This window comes from Coloeus monedula, assembly GCF_965178545.1.
Source record: "Coloeus monedula genome assembly, chromosome: 2".
NCBI lineage: Eukaryota > Metazoa > Chordata > Aves > Passeriformes > Corvidae > Coloeus > Coloeus monedula.
Genome location: NC_138782.1, coordinates 1,195,979 through 1,211,818, shown reverse-complemented (window position 1 = coordinate 1,211,818; position 15,840 = coordinate 1,195,979). Strand labels below are relative to the sequence as shown.

At 50.3% G+C, this 15,840-nt stretch overlaps 1 protein-coding gene across 4 annotated transcripts in view; it reads left to right on the top strand.

Annotated features, from left to right (window-relative positions):
* The first annotated feature begins 6,706 nt into the window (after window positions 1-6,706).
* RALGAPA2 (Ral GTPase activating protein catalytic subunit alpha 2) overlaps window positions 6,707-15,840 on the top strand; it is a 93,765-nt gene continuing 84,631 nt past the window's right edge. For all 4 annotated transcript variants that reach the window (XM_082303459.1, XM_082303458.1, XM_082303457.1 and 1 more), the window contains exons 1-3: window positions 6,707-6,903; window positions 11,604-11,714; window positions 12,195-12,244. In XM_082303459.1, coding sequence (XP_082159585.1) covers window positions 6,798-6,903; window positions 11,604-11,714; window positions 12,195-12,244 — 267 coding nt within the window. In that variant the 5' untranslated portion in view covers window positions 6,707-6,797. The remainder of the gene's footprint in view (window positions 6,904-11,603; window positions 11,715-12,194; window positions 12,245-15,840) is intronic.

Genomic DNA, 15,840 nt, shown 5'->3' with positions numbered 1-15,840 from the left:
CCACTCCTGCACGCACACACACACGGAATCAGCCCGGGGAATGTTTATAGGGATGCCAGTCTGCAGCTTCAATTTACAAGTTCATTAACAGTGTCCCTGCAAAGATCAGGGTTTTTTTAATTGGAGCTCTAATTAGCAATGAATTCTCATTATTTCTCATTGAAATCCCAAAGCAGCTCTGGCACATTCTCTTTGTTCTCTGAAAACGGGGAAGTGGAGAAGCGTAAGGGAGATAAAGACACCGCTGATGATATACTGGGAGGTGTTTTCTCCTCGAGCCATTCCTCCACTTTAACACATTTTGCAGCAATTTTCCTTATTATTTATGGTTTGAAGAAATATCTATTTCCATAAAGAAATGCTAACGCCACTGCTGGCTGCTCCCTACACTTCCCAGAAGGACGTGTCCCCGGGATAAGGTGCACCCTTAAGGTGATGAGGTTGGCTCTTCATTCTGTGCTCAGGCAAAGCCTCTGTCGACGTCCAGAGGTGTTTTCCAAGTGCGGGGGCACGAATCTGAAACGTGGCCGTGAGAAAAGGCCTGAGAAACAGCCAGCCACCCCTTGACTACAGCGCAGCAGCTCCGACAGGGAAATGTTAATCAGGAGGAGAGGTTTGCCAGAGCCTTCATTAGCGCCGATGAGGTCAGGGCCTGGATCAGGCAGCTGGCACTGGCACCGTTTCCTGGGAGCAGCAAGGACTGGCTCAGGCTCAGGCAGAGGTGGCTCCGAAGGTGACCGGCTCCCAGAGGCTGCCTGAGCAATCCCCCCAGATTTACTGGGCTGTGCTTGTCAGGCCCTCACTCTAACTCCTCCAGAGATGTAAAAGTGAAGTATCAAGCAAGTAAAAATAAATCTAATTTTCTCTTGGGTTTGAGCCCTTTCGTGGCCCGAGCGCTTTGGAAGGGCTGCGGTAGGAAAAGAATCAGCACCGCTCCTTTTTGCTGTGGCTAATAAGCAAATAAGGGAACAAAGAGATCAATTTTCCCCACGGAAGAACAGTGCAGCACCTGTGGCATCTCTCCCTCCCACCCGCCTGCATCCACTCCCGGCTGGAGCCCCGTGGCAGCACGGGGACATCTCCTCCTGGCGGGCGACCGAGGAGCACAAGCGCGGCAAGGAAAGGGCGCCCTGTGCCCGCCCCGGCGGCAAGCAGAACTCGGCACTGGGAGAAAGGAGTCGGGCTCTTGGACTGTGCTGGTGTCTGCTCCAAACCCAGAGACGTTTTGGGCTCTTGGCAAATTCTGGTTGGTTTTTTTTTCAGAGGGATGGAAAATCATCACATTGTTTCCACAGCCCTTCTACAAATTATTTCGATAATAAGGGACCTCCTGTGACATTAAGTACATTTTAATTACAACATTGTCTGTAATGCATATATCTAATTGCAAATAATTATTTTATCGTATTTTGTCAGTAGGCCCGTTAGATGCATCAGATATTATCTTCTGACTCAGCGGTACAGGTTAATTAAAATTTTTCTTTTAATACCGTTTCAAAGCTAACCACATATTTTCATCTGAACACCAGCTGTGTTGGTAAAAATTATTTTTTGTTGGTTTTTGTCATGCTTGTCCGTGGAGGAGAACCCGAGCCATTTCTGCAGGCTGTAATTACTGCACTGCTTTCTGCAGTCGTTCATTTGCAAAGCAAGAAAAGAAGGAAGAATGTGTGGAACACCGGTGGCCAGCGGTTGCTTTGTGTGTCACCAGGCTCATTTTGAAGGGGTTTTTGTTCTCCCTCTCATGTGCGAAAAACGTTTGAGATCTTCTCTTCAGAAGGAGAACTGAAGATACCACACAGCCTGGTTTGTCAATCACTCAGGGTTAAGACAATCAGAGTGGTCATTCTGGATGTTGACAAAGCCCAGCTTAAGGGCGATCCCAGTCAGCTGCTTCCTTCCTCATTTATTGTTCCTCCGAGTGATAAAGAGCCAGCACAAGCGGAGAGAAAAATGAAAATACGAACGTAACGCTGAGTCAAAAAAAAAGAGAGTTTAGCTTAAATAGATGGCAATATAAACCCAAGACAGCCGAGGAGAGGACAAGGGGAAAACAAAGGCTCCAACTGCAGCTGGCAGGACCCTTCACCTCTACCTTTCAGGAACAAGTGACCCTTATTTCACCCTCTGTGCATCATTTCCTAGGACCAGAAGGTTTCTGTGAGCCTGACTGTCAGCACCTCAGCGCTGTTTCAGACCCCACACACTGTGCCTGCATGTCTGGAGCCAGCTCCGGGCACGGCAGCGGGACACGCCCGGCAGGGACGGGGTTAACAGTGTCCCCAAAGGAGGGGAAGGGGGCTCTGCCTTGCCGGGCCAGAGGTGGATGGTGCCAGGAGGAAATTGCTGCAGCTCCACCGAGATCACGAGTGACCTTTCCTCTTGGAGAGAGGCGAAGTAAACAACACTTATCTCGGATTTAGTGCAGTTGAGACAAGCAGCACTTCATCTCCGTGCCGCGGCACGAGGAGCGGGGAAGCAGAGGGATGATTTTCCTGTTTTTACCGTGTCAGCCATCTCTTAGCCCAGACTCAAGTCGAGCTGAAACACCTCCTCATGGAAAGACCTTGGCCGGAGCAGTAGGTTACGGGCTTGCACAACGTGCCATAAACCTCTTTGTGCAGTTCAACCTTCCGCAAAGGCACTCTGAGCTCTCCTTACGCGGTGATATTTTTACTCCATGAAATTTCCACATCCTCCGTACAGTTTCCTTTTGGAAGGTATCAGGGGACATGCAATCCCTGTTCTTTCTATTTTGGACTTTTTTCCATCCGTAGACATAAATCCTTCCCTTTCCCTCTCTACACAGTTGGAGATTCTGGCAGAAGGAAATCTGACGGGGTTTTTTGACAGTGGATTTCTCCTGTCTATCATTTTTACTATAAATTTTACTCTTTTTTTTTCACTTTTACTACAAGAATGACATCTGACTGCCTTATATGCTGCAACGGGTGGAAATTTTCCGTCAGGTTTTTCCTAAACAAAACTCCACAGACCAAGGGACAGTGAGAAAACCTTTAGGTGCCAAATGAGAGAGGCTGGGGAGCTCCTCGGTGAGGGTTATATGGACGAGGCACCTTTGCTTCCATAAACTCAGCGAAACTCCAAACATTTGCAGAAGCTGATCCATGGATCAGCGGGTTGCAGGACCCGGACTCAGAGAAACTCAGGCATTTGGCAGAAATCCAGCAACTGCTGTGTGGCTGGAGTCTGAAGCAGAGTTTTGCAGGAGCAGGGCTCCACGCCTGCGTGCCCTATAGGAACGCTGTTAGGAAAATCACCCATCACAGCCAGATCTTTCCCACATGCTTAGTCATTCCAGGGCAGAGAGGGCAGAGCCTCGTTTCCCTACACAGCAGCACGCTGGCACAGCACCAGAGCTTTGCCAAGCCCCTGCAGCTATGCCAGGAAGCATCAAGTGAGGAATAAGAAGCTCTGGTGCCTTAATGGATGTGTTGGACCAAGGATATGCAAGAGGACACAAAACCAACTTTCTAAACACAACTTGAAGCATTTGGTTTGAAGGACGGAAAGTCAGTACAGGCATTCCCTGCTAAGGAAGCCATTATCTCACCTGCAGGCTGTCCAGGAGGCAAGTCCTCCTGTATTTACTTTTCCCCCACCTTTTTTCCTGGCCCCAGTATGAAGTGTTATATTGACACGAGTCAGCGGAGAAGTTCCGTAATTTAATCTCTGCCATTAAAATTTCAGACTCCCCGGGAAAAGCAACCCTGCCTGTTCATCAGGTCCAGTGAAATTCAGGTGGCAGCCGGTGTCACCTTCCCACAAACTCCACGAACCCCGCAGCACCAGGCCGCTTCCCAGGACGGGGCCGGGGGGGAAGGAAGGGCCGAGCCATGCAATTCAGGGATAGCGTGCTGGCCCGTGGTGCAAATGCATATGAATAATTCAGGCCGCTCTATTTTGGACCGGGAGTGCACTGCCCCTCACCTGTACTGCTTAAGGCAACGCCTGAAATAGAAACTCCCGGTAGGAGCAGCCCGGAGGGCAGTGCCAGCAGCCTGGCAGGGCGGGCTCTGCGGGGACAGCCTCTGCAAGGTCAGCACTTCCCTTTCCTCAGGGGAGTCTCGGCTGGGCTGTGACACCCCAGAAATCTCCCCCGGACTGACGGGACGCTGCTCTTCCTCCCGTGGACCCAGGCAGGCAGGCAGGCAGGCTCCTGCACAAGGAGGGATTTTCCTAAGGAATGCCAAATCCCTGCTCAGTGCTGCCATGCCTGTGCTGGCGTGGTCACCTCGCCCAGGACACCACACCGTGCTGGGACCTTCAACAGTCCGGTTCTGCCATAAGTGATTACTGCTTTGTCCCCTTACGGGACTGCTTTATATAGATTTTACCTCAGATCCTGAAAGCTGAATGACCAAATCTCTTTCAGGAAATTATTCTGCCTTAAGCACCGGCTTTCGGAAATGCATCATCTGACTTTCTGGGAAACGGTAAATGCTATATTGTCAGAAAACACAAGTCACAGGATTTTTCTCCTGCACAGGCTGAAGTCACCGCTGCAGGTTTACTGGCACCTCTGGTTTGTGCTACCCTACGTCAGCTCCTAAGTGAATAATTTGAAAAGTTGCATTTGATAAGTGAACTAAAAGGGAGAGCAAGGGCTGTCCTAGAGCACTGTGATTCCAGGCATGGCATCTGTATTCCCTGGAGCTTTCCACAGGGAGAATTTCTGGCACACTTCAAACCAGCGAGTGCCTAAAGCTACGTGGTTTGGTGCTAAGCACCACAACGGTCCCCTGGTTATCACACAAGTTATCAGACATCACAATTCCTGAACCTGCAAGGGTTCCTTTTTTAGCAAAGCAGGACACGACAAAAACATGGAACAATCTGAAACCACCAGGAGACACAAACTGGAAGTTGTTCGTTTTGTAACTCAATTAAAATAAAAGGGAAGGGTAAAAGAATAAACGAGAGCAAGGCAAGACTTTAGCCACCTGCTTCCCCAGCCAACTGCACAAATCCATTTGTGGCAATGGAAGGGGACAGCCAGAACAGCCCAATTGGCTCTTCTCAGGAAGATTGCACCACATGACCCCAAACTGTAGACAATTGCTGCGGAATGATAGCTGCTCCAGAAGGAGATGGCGTGTCACGGTGCGACAGGAGGAACAGGCAGTAGGAATTACAAGCCTGAGCTGGGCTCCAAGGTGAGGGACAGCTGTGAATTTTCTGTGGCTGACTCCAGGGTGTTCAGCCTTTCTGTGCGAGAAAAGCGATTAATGGGTTTTTTCATTTTCAGCACCGTGCATCATCACTCTCCATCTCCCTCACTCCAGCAAGCGACTCCTTCCTTCTTAGCACAGGGGCTGGGCCGGCTGCACCCCTTCCAGAATCCAGCTGTGCTGCAGAGGGGGAAGCTGTGCCTCGCTCACCAGCGGGGCGTAGGGAGCTCTGCCTGCAGCCCCCTCCTCCACAGCCCCCCATGCCTGCTTCTTTATTTATCTTTTATTTATCCGCTGTAACCTCCAGCCAGAGCCTTCCCCTGCTCCCGCGGGCACGTGGCAATCCCAGGGGTGGAGGAGCTGGGACTGTCCCTTCCCCAGTGGGACGTGTTTATGGCTTGTTGACCTCTTGCTTTGGTGACCTCAGGCCTCTGCAGCAGAAACGATCCCTGCGAGGGCTCAGAGGAAGTGAGATGTGGCAGTGGTGTGTTTTCTGCTTCTAACAACAGTAGGTCTTGTGACATTTTATTCTCTATGCCGATTCGCCGCTCAACAAATAATTTCCATGTGATGCGTAGACTGATTTCTAAGTAATTTCGTTAAAAACTGGGGAGTAGAAACGCAAGTCATTTCCCTGGCACACGTTCTTTTCTTTCTTTGGACGACAGCCTCCTTTGAAACTTACTAGAGTTTACTGTTTTACCCGGGAATTTTACCGAGAGCAGCCGAGGGCCTTTAACTGAAACCCTGCTGGCTGCTGCTTCAGGGATGGCTGGTGCTTGTGCTGCATAACTATGAGCCTGCTCTGTCTTTTACCTTCCCCGTGTGTAAAGACAGCACGTATTATTTATATACTTACAGTGCAAGCAGTTATTCAGAACCTGAATGTTTTCCCATGGAGACTTGCACTGAATATCGGGGAGAATTTTTTCCCTGTGAGGGTGGGCAGGCCCTGGCACAGGCTGCTCAGGGAAGCTGCGGCTGCCGCTGGATCCCTGGCAGTGTCCGAGGCCAGGCTGGGCACTGGGGCTCGGAGCAGCCTGGGACAGCGGAAGGTGCCCCTGCCCAGGGCAGGGGGTGGCACTGGGTGGGATTTAAGGTCCGTCCAACCCAAATCTGCGGTTCTGTGATTCCGTGATAAAGCAAGAGCCTACCTAGGAGCCAGCTCCCCACGGCGCCTCCATCCCAGCTGCCCTGCCCCGGGCATTCCCGCGGCTCTCCCGGGATTCTCCGGTTCGCCTCTCGGGGGTCCCTGGAGCCGCACGGGGCCGGGCTGTCCCCTGTGCCCCCGGGCACTGCGGGGTCCCGCCGTCCCTGCGCGGTGCCCGGGGAGACCGGCCCGGGGCTGGCACTGGCGGGGCCGGGGGTTCCCAAGGGTTCCCGGGGGTTCCCGGGGGTCCCGGGGCGCGGCTCCCGGCAGCCGCGGTGACGTCAGCGCCACGCCGCGGTGACGTCAGAGCGCGGGGCGGGCGGTGCCGCAGCTCCCGGCGCGCCCCGCGCAGCGGCGGCGCAGAGCGGGGGCGGGAGCGGCGCGCGGGGAGCGCTCCCGGCGCGGCTCCATCCCCGCGGCTCCATCCCCGCATCCCTGCCCGCCGCTCCGCCGGGATGTTCTCCAGGAAGAGCCACGCCGATGTCAGGAAATCCACGCAGAAGGCGCTGGACCCCAAGCGGGACGTGCTGACCCGCCTGAAGCACCTCCGCGCGGTGCTGGGTGAGCGGGGGAGGGGGCGCTGGGGGTGGGCGCGGGGGGACGCGGCCCCGGGGCCCTGAGCCCCCTCGTGGGGTGCCCGGGCGGAGCCGCGGGCGCTGCTCGCCCTCCGCTGCGGTGTCCGGGCGCGACACCAGTGAACCCGGGCCGTAACAGCTCTCCGTGCTGGGTGGGGACAGAGAGCCTCTCCTGCCCGGGGAGCCCCGGGCTCCCGAGCAGCTCGGCGGGCTCCCCGGGCTCTCTCCCTTGCAGAGACAGCGGTGCGTGTCCTTCCCGAGGGCTGCGGGAGAAAGTTTGGGGTGCGCGGTGCCCTGGGAAAGTCGCGTTTGCCGGTGTCCCGGTGCTCGGGTACGGCACGGTGGGCTGGGGGCGGAACCGCGGGGAAACTCACATCCCCGGTCAGTTTCGGAGATGCGCTCGCAGGAGCCCTGCTCTTGTGGGCAACATCGACTCGGGGCTCTTTGCTGGTGGTTTAAACTCTAAGAGAAGTCACGGTATGGTGTTTTGTGGTGACTCCGTGTTTGGGGCGAGGTTGGACGCGTCTCGGGGCGCCTTGCAGGTGAAGCCTTTCACCCTCATCGTGGTGGAGTTTCAGCTGCGGTCCCTCTGGGGGTGGAAAGCCGCTGATGTGTTTCAGCTGCGAGCTGTGGTTCGGGAGGGTCTGGGTGGCCTCGTGTTCGCTGTTGAAATGCAGCAGCAGCAGGCTCTGCTGAGGGGAGAGGCTGTGGCCGGTCAGTCCGCTTGGCTCCCAGGTGACGCCGGTTTGTTCCAGGTGCGAGGGATCATCGCTGGCGTGCCGCAGTTGTTCCTTGCGATCTGCTGCGCTTCGGGAGCTGATGGGGGGCAGCTGGTCAGGGGGCAAAGTGCCGGGCGGATCCGGCCTGGTGTCACGCTGTTGCGTTTGGTGACTCTTTAATTAAAGGTGCTTGCGGGCGCTGGTTTACGGTGAAGGGTGTTGCGGAGCCACGGGGCTGCCTGGGGCTGTGCTGTGTCCAGCTGCCTGGCTGGTCAGTGCGGGCACTGTCCGAGCAGCTCTGGGTACGGTCCCCGGGTATCTGCTCTTTGCAGTGCCTGTGTCAACATTTGAGGTAGCATGGGAGTGGCTTTTGGAAGATGCCGTCTTGATAAATACCCTTACCAGAGTGTCTTCCGTGGTACTGTTCAGCATGGAAAATGAAGCAACACATGGGAAGAACCTTTCTGGTATTTAAGAAAAACAAAGCTTTTTTATAAAAGCTCAAAAGTAGTTGGATTTTTTTTTTCCCCTTGTCCCCTCTCACCTTGCCCTGGCCAGGGGTAGGAATGTGTGTGTGTTACTCCAGCTGCTTCACTCGGGCCACAGTGCCCCGTGTTCCCCAAAGAGCTGCTCCTGCTCTTGTGTTCCCTTAGGGGCTGCCAGCTCCTCTTCCTTTGTTGGTTTTAAATCACAGGACTTTAATTGTAAACAAAATGTCAGTTACTCTTCTGTGATCCCGCTGATGCAGGAGGATACAGATCAGAGGGAAGATGATCGTAGGGGAGGGATGAGCAAAAGGAATGTGTAGTTCCATAAATAAGGGCTCGTGTGAGCTGTGGATTGCTTCAGGTCCCTTACTGGCATGGGTGTAAGTTTGTCCAGTGCCCGAACTGAATTAAAAGATTCCACCTAAGCTGGTGCTGCTTATAATGTCTCTCAGGCCTCGAACGGCCTTTGGGATCTGAGCTCCTGCTCTGTGGAGTGCTCTGGCCACGTGGCAGGCCAAAACCCTACCCAGAAGAACAACAGGACTCAAAAGTGGATATTAAGTTGTGTTTGAGAAATGACCAGAACGTTTCCCTTATTTTTCTGTTGCTGTAGAGATGTACTTGGGGCCAGAAGTTCTGTAAAGTTAGTAAAGGTCTAAATACAGTTTGTGGAAGTGCCAGTAATGTGGCCTTTGTTTCTTTTTTTTTTTTAAAGATAGACTTAAAAACTAATGGCCTGATAAAGAGTGGTGGGGATGTACAGATTTGGCTCTTCCCCATGGACTGGCCATAAAGGAAAGCTCCGCTCTTTCCCAGGGTGGTTTCTGTGGGACTTTTGTAGTGTAAGAATGGATCGCTGCGCTTTAAGCATTTTTTCTGTGGCTATTCTTGGGTAAAAAATTTCTTTTTTTAATGGAAGCATCTCTTTCAATAGTGTTTTCTCCTCGGGCCCAGTTGGAATACTCAGGTGTCAGGAGTACTGCTGCCAACAGATGTGGGATGCTGCTTTGTCCTGGGCTTTCAGTCTTTTCTCCGTTGAGCAGTGGGCAAATACATGGGAGACACACCGAGTTATGTTAAAATACGAAATTTGTGAGGTTACCAAGTGCAATCCTTGATCTTTGTCTTTAAAAAATACCTATCAGGAAAGCCCTTGCTTTTTCTGGAACTGCCTCCATCAGAAATGGGATAACAAAGGAGAGGAGTGGGGTTTCAGTCCTGGCACTGCTTGGCCTCGCAGTTCTGCACAGCTGCAGGAGTAATATTGGCTTGGTGGAAACTTTCATTTAGAGACACTCAAAAGGGATGTGTGCAGACTTCCTGCTGAATTCAGAGCTGGTGTTGTTCCGTAGTGCTCGTGTGAAATTGGAGGTGTTAACGTTATTTTGGAAGCTGTTCCGGTTGGAGGGGTGCTTTGGTGACGGTCTGCTTCGTGCTGACATACTTCTCCTGAAGATAAGTAAGAATTGCATGTTCTTTCTGGGGTGAGGCTGGTCGTAAAAGTTTTATCGTTAACCAGGGTGTGGCCGCGAAATTCTCTTGATCTCCTTTAATTTTTCAAGTACTCGAGGATTAAGGGAGCTTTGAAGAAGTAGCATAAAGTCAAGTGACTTTGGAAGTTCACGGCATTAAGGGATGATTTCTAACAGGTGACTGTGACAACATTTGTGACTTAACAGGAAAATGAAGGGCAAGGCCGTGTGCTAAGGACAGGCTTCTTGTCCCCTCTGGATTTTGTGTTTTAAGATGAGGAAGAGCCATGAGAGTTCGGCAGCAGCCTCAGGTCCTCACTGAGTGGTACCCGAGCAGTTTGTTGCTCCAGATTTTAAATTTAATAGTAAGGCAAGTCAGCGTGAGTGGCAGTTTTCCAGCGAGCCAGCACGTCCTGCTTGTACAGAAGGAATCGGAGGTGACCCTCGCGAACGCCCGGCTCTTCCCCGAGTGTTGCCGCAGCAGCAGCAGCTGCTGTCAGGTGTTGGCCAGAACCGCGGGCTCGTCCCGTTCGGGTTTGGGATGGCTGCTGGCGCTTGCCTGCGGCGGGAGGGCTGGGTGCCTGTGCGCAGCTGTGGTAACCTGAGAGCTGTTTGTGAGTAAACATAAACACGACCCCGAATTCCCGCAGTTCAGCCCCAAGCTTGCTGCCCCGCTTCCTTGGGTGCTTATAAATACCCCTTCAGCCGGTGCATTTCCCCGAAGTCAGGGGTTTTTATCTTGTTGTCTCCAGGGATAAATAGAGCAGGAAACTTTCCGTGATGTTTCCCATTTGAGAGGCAGGAATGAGCCGTCCCCTGCGACAAGTGAAACACATCAGTAAGAAAGGGCTGTGGCTGTAGGGATGCAGCTCACACCAGACTCACCCGTGAGTCACCGCTGAGATGCCGCTTTTAGAAAAAAGGAGAATTTGCTTTCTTGGTGAGGCAGTTCCTTTCTCCTCCCTTCGCAGTTCAGAGGGAAAGTTTCCTTTTTGTTTAGATTTTAATGACCTCATTCCCTCATATGAAACCCCTGTAAATGAAAGCCTTGTTTTCCCCCGGAGTTGTGTTTAACAGGACGCATTCATGGAGAGGAATAATTGCACTTAGCTTGCAAATTCAAGACCGGTAGCTTGTAGGAAACAAATATCACGTTAAAGAGTTTCTCTGCACTAATTGTTTCCATAGTGCAAGCAGCCAAGCAAAGCCTTACTGCTGGAAAGGTATTAATTTAAATAAAAATCAAGCTGTCTAGGGCTAAAGTTATTCTGTCTTCTGTAGTCGTGGGATCTTATTGAGCCTTCTTGCTGGAATCAGCTTTATTTTGGGTAATGAACGTGTTTCTTGCAAGGTGAGGCTTCAATGAGCAGACACGATGTTAATTTCTGCCCTCCACCCTCTTCCGGGTGAAATCACCTGACTTCCCTTGACCAAATCAGTTGCAGTAAAGACCAAAGGGAGGAAATTCACGTGTGTTTGGCCAGTGTCAGGCTTAGAAAACACTGGACCTTTTTCTTGGTGGAAAAGGAACTTATTTCAAATTTTGGGCCCAGGTTAGCACTTAAGAAAGTGGTATATGGTTGCGTTGCTGTTATTCTAAGAAATGAATTGGGAATATGCTGTTTTCTGGTTTGATCTGCTTGCCAGATGAATGTAAGAACTGAATTTGCATCCCAAAAGTCTTTGCTGGTGTTTTTCTCCAGCCGTAACCTGCTTGTTTTGTAAGACTCACCCCATTAAAAAAATTTTCTTTTTCTTTTTCTTTTTCTTTTTTTTTTTTAAACTGGAAAGCAAACGAACCAAAGCCCACCGCAGACTCTCATAAATTCAGTGAAACTCCTCTTCACTTGCGAGGATGGACCCACAATTTAGTACAGAATACTCTGTGGAGTCACTAAAATAGTTTTGTATTGCATTTATTTTGTTCTCTCGTGCTAAATTTGCAGAATGCCTGAAATTCTTGTCCTTCTGCTCTTGTGTAATTGCTCTGTTTGTTCCTCTTTTCAGATATCGTGGATGGAAGTGACCTGAAGCAATTTTTTGACAACAATTATTCTCAAATTTATTTTATATTCTACGAAAACTTCATCACACTGGAAAACAGCTTGAAACAAAAAGGTAAGTGTTAGAGTTCTTCCAGCAGCCGTTGGTCAGCGCTCCGTGACTGTGCTCCAGAGCACTCTGTTAGAGCCCGTCCAGCGATTGCCTAGCCCTCAGTTACCTGTATCTACACTGACAGCTCCATGCAGTGCTGCGTTGGCATTAATCGTTTTCATTTTGCGGCAGTGCGAGGGACAAACTGGGAAATGGCTCTCTGAAACGAGAGCAGCAGCTGGTCAGATTCCTGAGTTCCTTCCAGCATTTCCACACGCACCCTCTCGCCTCGTGCTGGGCTCCCGCAGCTCCCTCTGCTCGCCTGCGGCACGGCCGGAGCAGAGGGAGGCACCGCAGCCGGGCGCAGCTCGCTCTTGGGATGTTAAAGAAAGATGGGAAGTAAACCCAGCGTAGCGTCTTTGACTCCAGCTGAGCAGCAGCAGCCTTCTTCTGCTGTCTTTTGTTGTATGTTTCTGGCAAGCAATGTTGGTTTGTGTCTTGCAGGGAATAAATCACAGAGGGAGGAGCTGGACTCCATCCTCTTTCTTTTCGAGGTAAGTTTTCCATACCGTGCAAATGAGTTTGTGTTTTAAATCTCACGGTCGTTCTGTGCCTACTTGGAGCTTTGCAGCGAGGGGTGAAACCAGGTGCCAGTCACGGTGGTGCGAGGTGAAAGGGGCTTGAAGCTTCAATTTTATCATGCAGGGAGAGTGTTGGTCTAATGAATATGCTGAGTTAAGAGATGTTATCAAAATGCCTTGGAAATCCCGCAGGAACACCTCTGTCCCGAGGACCTGGGGGGTCGATCCTCTGACAACAAGCCGGGGGTTTCTGTAGACCTTGGGAACATGTGATCAAGAGTTCCACTGACTCTGTTGGGCTAAAGCTCCAAAAGATCTGCTCTCTGTTGTTTCTTTCCTGTTTTATTCAAACAAGGGTTTGCTCCTGTGCTTTCTGGGGGGCCAGCTCAGGACAGCAGCACCGTTCCCCTGCTCTGTGTCGGTGTGAAGTTGGGCGCTGTGTTTGTCCTGCTGCAGCAGGAGGCTGGGCTCTGCTCCCCTCACCTGGAGGCATCTGTTAGGATTGCGGTGTTTGGTCTTGCAGCACAAGGGAAATGAGAGCATAGGAGTTGTCAGCTACTGCACATCAGTTTGACCTGACTGTGTGAAATGCTAATTCGCTAATTTTGGGGGTTTTTTTAATGCAGTGTAACATCTTTCGCTTCCAGAAGCTTATCCTTTCCTCCTCCCCAGCCATCAGAGCATTGGGAGTGGCTGGGGAGGAGATGTTACCTAGGTAACTTTTGCATAATCAAATTAGGATTGCTTTAATTTAAACGAGAGTGTAGTCCAGGATAGATCATTTTCCAAGGTACCTCTTTGATTGGAGTCATTACATAAATGTATTTGGATGTGAGAAAATATCACGGGACTGGATGAAGGCCTGACACATAAAAATGTTCTTACAATGCACACTGAAATTCCTAGCATAGGCTCTGCCTGTCTCTAGTCAGAATGCACTGGCACCTTTATTTACAATTTTTTGGCAATTACTAGGTATGTAATTGGCCAGATTTATCTCTTAAGGTTGAACAAGCGCTTATCATCTATTGATTTATTTCCATTTCTTTCTTATTTCTTTCTGTGTTGTTCTAACTGCTAATTTTTACTTGAGTATTGCATCATAGAAATGTAATCTTCTTTATGTTTGGGGTTTTTTTTGGTAGGAGGAAACCCCTCAGACTTTCAGTGGGACTCTAGAAATCAAAGTTAAAACAAAGGTTAATTGTTCTCCACTCCTCCACTCCCTCTAAAAGACCCCCAAACCCTCTGAAGTATGTGGCTCCATGGTTTTGCATTAATGAGTAGTTTGTAGTTGGAATGGTATTTGTAATGATGAGAAGAATGATGCTGTTTAGCTTAATGTGCCTGTAGTGGGAGGAATGGCCATGAAAACGATGATGACATGGAATCCTGGGGTTTTCTGATCTCAAATTCTCACTCTGATGTCTCCCTTTTCCTCTTCTCCCTCGTTCCCCTCTCTGTGAGACTGCGTTTTTCACGCTGAAATCTGAGCCGTGCTTTCTGCTCCTTGTGACATTAGTACGGGTCTGCTGTAGGGTTGTGCCCGAGGCAGTGTCAAAGAACACAAGCTCATAAATCTGCCAGGACTGTCTGAGGCAGGAGAAACTCTTCCTTCTCCTCGGTCCCCGGCCCAGCAGAGAATGTGTCACCGTGTAAGTGAGCAGGGCTATGCAAGTTAATGGCAGCTCATCAATACACGGGGGCCCTGAATAAGGGATGGAATTCCTGTGCCCGTGCCATTGAATGGGAAATAGCTAATGCTCGCTCACCTGGGTAGAGGGAATAACTGCGCGCTCCTGGGACCTTGGGAAGGGTAATACTCCTTAAAAACATTGGGAGAACCTGCTGTGTGAAGGAGAAAAAAATCCGTGGTGGTGTCTGAACCAGGGGCTGCTTGGGGTCCCGGTGGAGGGGAGCTGTGTGACAGCCTGGTCGCCCTCAGCTCCGGGGGAGAGGACGTCCTTGAAGCATTTGTGCGGAATTCGGAGCGGTTCCCCTCGTGGTGGGCATCTGCTGGAGTGATTGTGCATCTATAGTCTGTGGATAGCTGACCCCGGGTGAGTTATGCACGGGAGGAAAACAGCCCAAGAGCCTCAGCACAGGACAGGGAGGCAGAAATGCTGAGGCATGCAGCATTCGTACTCTAAGCCATAGGCAACAAAACTAATTGATTGTTAAGCTTTCCGTATTTAATCTGATGTCAGCGTGAGCCAGGGGGCTGCTGCATTTTCTTCTAATTAGCTAAATAGGTAGTTACGTAGGATTAACAAATCCTGAGTCCCGGTGCTGAGGGTTAACAGCTTAAAAACCAATAAAAATATTTACGAGGGAATTGCCTTTGCCTTTCCTGGAGGTTCGGTGGGATTGTGCCGCTGTTGTGGAGTGACACCTAGCGTGTGTATTGGGCAACGAAGGCTCTTCCCACAAATCCTCTGGAAACTGGCTTTGCTTGGTTGTAATTTGTGGAAGTTTTAGTTTCACACGCCATCTACACAGCTTGGCCACTCAGCAACAACATCGAGCAGCATTTTACTCAAAGAAGAAATGTTAACCAGGAAGGAGGAATGTGAAGGGTTAACGGTTACAGTTAATACTGCAGAATGCTTGGATCTGACTCTGTAAGGTGCTTTGGCCCTGTCTTTTCCCAAATAGGCATTTGTGAAGTGGTACTGCAGCTGTACTGTTATTTTCCCCTGTTTCAGCTAAAAAGCCCAAAATTATATGGCACAAGTTTTTTTTTTTTCCTGCTGGGGCTTGGCTCTCTCTATTTGCAGTGCATCTGCAGAACAGTTGCTGTTGTTCCTTGTGTCCCTGTTCCCTGGGATTTGAGGGCAGCTCTGAGCCCTGTGTGTCACAGACCTCCCAGAAGGTGCACTGTGTTTGCGTCCATTTTCTGGGTCCAGTAGCAGTGCTGTGCCATCATTTGGCTGTGAAAGTTCAGGGGTTTTTTGGGTTTTTTTTTAGTAATAAAGTAGTTTCTTCTTTCTTGCAGCATTAGGTACTGATTCCTCTGACACTGGGTTTTTAATCTCTAATGAAGTAAAAGCAGACTGATGGTTTTGGTGTAATGCATAGATTAGTTTCTTCTCATTCTCTATAGTTTTTCTCAGTCAGTTAAGAACAGGCACATCTGTCCTGCTGATGGTGTCATAAAATTCATTCCACTGATGTAACATGTTCACTGGATGAAGTGTTTTGCACTCAGAATTTTTCAGATGTAGAAAAGCTTCCCAAAGTCTGTGTTTTGTGTGGAGTTCGTGTTTCCTTGAGCCCGGTGCAGATGTGAACAGGCTCAGTAGAGTACCAAAGGGGCTTTTTTTTTGTTTATAGTAGTGAAGGTGCTTATAGTGCTACTTTTCTACACGTAGCAAATTACTTTTTGAACCATTTACAGTTTGTTCTCCTGTGGTTCTGATAATGTTGCTGCTATTCTTACAGCATTCTGCGGTACATTCTAGCTCTGTGTTTCACATATCCGACTTCAGAGATCTTACCGTTTCTTGTTATGCCTGGGGCAGTGATAAGTGCCCTGTGTGCTTTGGGCAGACGTTTTCCCTCAACAAATA